Source organism: Apis dorsata, unplaced genomic scaffold (assembly GCF_000469605.1).
Source record: "Apis dorsata unplaced genomic scaffold, Apis dorsata 1.3 scaffold_1085, whole genome shotgun sequence".
Classification (NCBI taxonomy): domain Eukaryota; kingdom Metazoa; phylum Arthropoda; class Insecta; order Hymenoptera; family Apidae; genus Apis; species Apis dorsata.
The window spans coordinates 474,266-480,604 of record NW_006264183.1 but is presented as its reverse complement, the minus strand read 5'-3'; the positions used below and the strand labels follow the sequence as shown (position 1 = coordinate 480,604).

The window sequence follows — 6,339 nt, the reverse complement described above, 5'->3', positions numbered from 1 at the left end:
ATCCATATATATATATATATATATATATATATATATATATATACTTACTGTAATATCTGATGGATATAAATCTTCGCTAAAACTATCATCACTAAACGTAACCATATAAAATAAAGTATCATGAATGGAATCTACTTTTGCTTTATAATATCGCGTATTACGATGTTTTGCCCATACAATTTCTCCTTGTCGAATCGTTGGTATCTTTTCTTTTCCATCACCATGCCCATCACATGTTATCTACATAATAATCTTTGTTATAATTTTAATATAATTTAATTATATTAAATTTTCTGTAAATCCTTTTTAAAATACCTGAAGTTCTGGTGAATTGTATACAGGTATTGTAAATGTAGCACCAGAAACAAGTCCACAAGACGGATGAAATAGATTATTACACTGATTACAATTAAGACACGCTCCATCTTTCTGCCCGCAGTAACAACACTGTTGCTTAACATTATTTGGTTTGATGGTTAATACATTAATAGGATCCTTATTTATGGCATCCTTAAAAGTTACTCCTGGTAATAAAAGAGCGCACAATATGTGCGCCCAATTACTATCGCTGGTTCGCTTAAGAGCTCCTCCTCGCATAGGACACAAACAACACATCTATATTATAAAATAATAAAAATTAATCAAAAAATTTATTAAAAATAAAAAAAAATAAAATATACAAAAATAATTTTATATACATACTACTTGTGTTTTACCAGCTTTGCACTTATCACAAGCCCAATTTCGTAGATCTGTAGGTAATACGGTAATTCCATAACAGGAGGCATGAACCGTGACGTGACACTCTCTACAACGTAAAAGCTTATCATTTTCCGGTTCAACGATTTGTTCCTTTGAATTTGCAACGAATACATTCGCAGATACCTAAAAAATATGTTTCAATAAAATTTCTTCTGAAAATTTATCATTTTAAATAAAAATAAATATTATTTACCCATATTGGTGAACTTTCTGGTAAAACAGTAGGTTTACAATACTTCCAGTCTGGTGGCATTAATCTGCCATGTCCATTACAACTCGAAGTAAACGGAGCGCAAATCGCACAATGAGAAATTTGAGCACTCCAATAATCATTGAATGCTTTTAATAATTCGTTATTCGGAACACTAGGATACAACATGTCGGATATATGTCCTGGTACCATCGAAATACGATGAGACACAGAAAGTGATTGATCTACAGAAGATGTAATTGTATTTGACTCTTCTAAATTTGTTGTTCCGAGTATTTTCGTCTCTATAGATATTTTTTTCCTGGTAGTAGCCTTTTTTAATTTCTCTTTTGGTTTTCGCCTCGAGTTTGTTAATTGTTTTAATGGTGATATGCTGTGGTATATAGTTTCAGAACTCTTTTGTATATTTTGATTTTGTAATTTATTATTGATTGCAATTACATTTGGAAACTGTTCTTGTTGTAAGTGTGAAATAGTAATTGTTTTCTGGGAATCCTGTAAATCTGTAATGGAATGATTCGTAGTATATTGTATACTAGTATCTGAATTTGCAATATTTATATTCTTATTGAGTTGAACGATTTCCAGTGGAGTATCCACTTGTGTGGATACAGTTTTTACTTTATTAACAATTGTACTTCCGTTTTTGAATGGTTTCCTATTATAAATTTCTTCTTTCTGATTAATTGTTTTTCTCATAAATAATGAATCTTGTGATTTTGGTATAATCTTTACAAATGAACTTGCTGTATTCGGAATCGAAGTAGAAGTCTGTAAATATTTTTTATTAAAATCGATCGTTAGTGGTGATTGAGTATTTAACGAGATATTTCTGCATTTAGAAGTTGTAGTTAAAAAGAATGTATTATTGCTCGTTAAATTTAATGATGAGGAAATAGTAGTTTCAGGAGTGTCTAAACTTGTTGTCGAAGAATGACCTTGCTCATCTCTCATATCCTTTAAAAAGAATAAGCTATTATTACTAGTAGAAGGTTGCCAAAATTTTGTTGCCATCATTTTTGATGTATCTGTAGTAGATCTCTTTCCAAGAGTTTTAACATCTGCTTTCATTCCACTCACACATGTTACAGATTGTGCTAATGGTTGAGCTAAGATCGTATTTTTCGCAAAGATACCTTCTAATCGTGGTATTTGAATTGCACATGACGTTAAGGGTTTTGATAGTTCCACAGTCTTTGTTTCATTTGCTAATTCTTGATTTAATGTTTCTTTTTGTAAAATCGGTGGATTAGGAAAATTTGTATTAAGAAACATAATGCCTGAACCGGAGAGCTTAGGTTCTCGAGGTTTGGCAATAGGCCAAGTCTTTGGTGAAACTAATAAATTTTTTAATGGTATACGAGTATCGTTTTCCTCTCCAATAGATTTTACGGAATCAACTTTCGAAGATACTTCAGTTGCAGATATATTATACGCAGATTTTAAAACGCTCAATCTAGGAGCTTTAATGATATCTTTTTTCGCATAATTGAATATAGTTCCTTCAGTAATAATTGTTCCCACACTTTTGCAACTAGTAAGAGTGCTTGATTTTGTTTCTTGTGTACTGATATTTGTATCTTCGTTACTGTATTCAGATTCTACGATTTTATCGATTTTATGAATAGATTTTACTTGATCTGAAGAAATATTTTTCAATGAAATTTGCTTAGAAACTGATGGTTTTACTGCAGTTATATTGGGTTTTTTTGTACTCTTTGCATACAAATTTACTTGCTCATTCACATTATTATCTATAATCTTTTCCATTTCTTTTGTATTATTATATATAGAGCTTGCAATTTGACTATTATTTGCAATACTTATTAAATTTTTTTCTTTAATGGAACTCATATTAATTTCATTATCAGAAGAAATTATATGATTATTTGTATCTTTATTAATAATTGTTGGCGTTTTGTGTAAATTAAGACTTGGCATAGCCATCAATTTCCGTTGTACATCAGCATCTGATACATCCAAAGGCTCATTAGTATTGAAAATAGATATGTTCAAATGTTTTCGTTTAGTTTTATTTATATTTTTTGATTTCATTTTCTTTGATTCTCCAGACTTTGAATGTTTTTTCTTTTTCTTTAATGGTTTATCAGCAGTTTCTGAAAAATCAGAACTTTCTTCTATTTTTATATTTTCAATAATATTATTACTTGATATAATGATATTAGAACTTCCTTGAAGATTATTTTCTAATTGAGCACTTTGCTCCGAAAATGTTGAAGGTAGGAAATTAAAATTATCGTTTGGCTCCATTTTTATTTCAGTCTTCACTTTAACATCTTCATTAATACTTTTATTATAATCTTTTTTAGATTTAGATTTATCAGTATTTTTTTTCTTACGTTTTCGACTTTTTTTGCGATTATAACCGTCATCGAACACGGAAGCTTCATTCACATCTATAAAGATCATTTATTAAATTTTATAAATATAAATTATAGACAAATTGTAATATATATAATATAATATATTATTAATTATAATATTATTATAGATTATTTGATTTTACATATACATATTGAAACACAAAAATATAATTTTTACCCATTTCTCCAGCTTTTAGCCATATATCTTCTAAAACTTCCAATTGTTGTTCATCTGGTTGATCATCTACTTCTTCCAATTCTAAATCTTGTAATACTTTTTTAACATCTGGTGGAATATCAGGACGGTTTACTAATTCTTCCATATCAACATCAGGATTTGTGGCCATTATGTTTTTCTTTTTATGTATAGTATGCCGTTTATTTTTTGGAGCAGCATTCAAATAACTTTGTGGTAATTGACTATTACTACATAAAAGATCCATTTGAGAAGGCATAGGTGCAGCTGTTTGTTTGGGATCTTCAGGATGAGGACCAATATCTTCTCCGCGTAACCATAATTCATATCTATAATATATTTTAAATTTATTCTATTTATTCCATATATATTGATAATGCTTTTTCTAAAATTTATTTTTTACCTTTCTGGCTGAAACCGTTTTACAAACGTATCCATAGATATTTTAACCATATCTTTACTACAGGTACATTGTGTAGCTCTTTTACCATATTCTACCCATCGTGGGGCAGCAAAATTTGTGGATTCAGCACAATTGAATCCATGGTTAAAACCTGCATGATATCCATAAGGAAAAGTAATCATAATTTCTCCAGCTTCTTGTGTTATCTAAAAAAGAAAAAAAATATTAATTATAATTTTTATTTCTATATAATCTTTAATTTATAAATAATTGAAACTTACTTTATTACATGGAATAGAATATTGTTTTAATATTTGAGGTGAAATAAGAGACATTTTGTGACGAAGGAAAGCCTGACAACTTTGATAACTTGATGGGAAAAAACCACTAGCTAATCTCTCTAATCGTCGACCATGTTCTGGTGGTATAGCATACCAGGTTTTTGGAGCTCCAAAATGTAAATAATTTATGGAATATAAATCCATATCTTCTGTATGCCATGCAAATGTAGTTTTCCACATTCCAAAATACAAATAAGCTGTATTAACACCATCAATAGATATACCATAATCTTTATTCACATAATCAAGTATTGTCCCCAAATGATTAATATTCCATTCTTTTACATCTGGATCAGTCAATGAGCCAGATACATCTGCTCCATATATTGGTGCTACATATGTTATATTTTTCCAATATTTTCTCTCTAAGTCTTCATAATCAAAGTGACGAGGAGTATTATACCTTTCAGAATTAGCCAATTTGCTATATTCTTTAACAGTCATAGATTTTTTTTGTATATTAATTTGTTGATAAAGACCTTGTTTGCCAGTTACAACCTGACAAATTGGTGCAGGGATTGTAAGATCTAAATCATCTAAATCATAACCTTTTTTTCTTGGAATCCATTCAGGTGGTGGAATTACTTTTGCTAAGCCAGCTTTATGAGCTCCTTTGCTTTCCATATATTCTACATACTTGGTAAAATCCTTAAATTCTTCATATGTGGGTCTAAAGACCTGAATACGCGGGGTACCCCGTGAAATGTTGCTAACCATTTTTTTCTCAATTTACATACCTAAAAAAGAATTGAACTTCATAAGAAATAGTTAATTCACTTGAAATATATTCATTTACACTTCAAAATATGAAAATTAAATATAAATTAAATATTAAAACACATTCCATAAAAATTTAGAAAAACTTAGAAAATTAATTCTATTTAAAAAAGTTATTCACAAATTTACGAATATATATCTATGATATAGATAAATAAAAAACCATAAAAATTGTGACATATAAACAACAAATTAAACATCTAGATTCACAACACATACGATATTAATTTAAAATATATATATACGATAAAAAAACGAACAAAATAATATGATGTAATACTTTTAACCATAATCAAAACAATATAAGATAATTCTATTTAAATTTGTTTTCATAAATAACAACATTCAAAAACAAGAAGTTGAAAACGAGGTGCAATGTTTTTGAGTCGAGACGCGCCGGAGGTGCATAAACAAAATGGATGGTATCTATTGTCAAGGAGTACTTCTTAAAATAAACTTTCTTACGCTTCTGAGATAGGTTTTAAAAACTGAAATGACATGCCGTAAGGAAATAGAATTATTATTAATATTAATGATTTGCATTATATATTTGATTCTTAAAGAGGATTTCCATCGTAGAAATGATAGCTGTTAACGAAATCTCGTGGTGGTGGATATATTGACCGACACAAATCAACGTGTTTGAAATTGTACGATTTTTCACATCACTATCAAACACGATATATTACTTACATCGAAATTGGACGTTAAAAATCATCTTTTCTGTATAAACACCATGTTCATCCAGATATTATGATGGATCTTGCGATTTGACACATCTACCGCTGTACCCCGCGCGTCTCATAAAACCAATAAAGATGGCGTTCAGTTTAGAACGCTAGAACATCAACGTGTGAACAGAAAGCGGTAAATTTAAATTTTTGCATTTTGTCACGTACGTAAAATTTTGTCAATGTTATTACAGAAATTTTATATTATATGTATTTATAATGAAATATTTGCTTTTAATATTTATGTTTTTAGCTCTATATATAATTATAAAGTATAAAATATTGAAAATTAATTAATATTATTATTATCAAAGAAAAATTTTTTTTTTATGATATTAATAATGATACAAATAGAAGAAAATAAATTGTAATGTATATAAAATTTTATTGCATATATAAAATAATTGATTTTACATATATTTATAATATTAGTTACAATTATATTTTATATATATATATTTTATATATGTAATAACTTAAATACATATTATATATTGTAGTATTTATATAATTAGATTTTTTTGTGTGATGCTA

At 28.2% G+C, this 6,339-nt stretch overlaps 1 protein-coding gene across 1 annotated transcript in view; it reads right to left on the bottom strand.

Moving 5' to 3' along the window:
* The window catches only part of LOC102680872, a 7,675-nt gene extending 1,763 nt beyond the window's left edge, over positions 1-5,912 (bottom strand). The window contains exons 1-8 of the mRNA XM_006624575.2: positions 5,768-5,912; positions 4,238-5,034; positions 3,957-4,162; positions 3,536-3,882; positions 956-3,390; positions 703-885; positions 316-615; positions 49-240 (exon numbers count right to left, since the gene is read on the bottom strand). Of these exons, the coding sequence (XP_006624638.1) occupies positions 49-240; positions 316-615; positions 703-885; positions 956-3,390; positions 3,536-3,882; positions 3,957-4,162; positions 4,238-5,014 (4,440 nt within the window). The 5' untranslated portion in view covers positions 5,015-5,034; positions 5,768-5,912. The remainder of the gene's footprint in view (positions 1-48; positions 241-315; positions 616-702; positions 886-955; positions 3,391-3,535; positions 3,883-3,956; positions 4,163-4,237; positions 5,035-5,767) is intronic.
* Between the last annotated feature and the right edge of the window lie 427 nt (positions 5,913-6,339).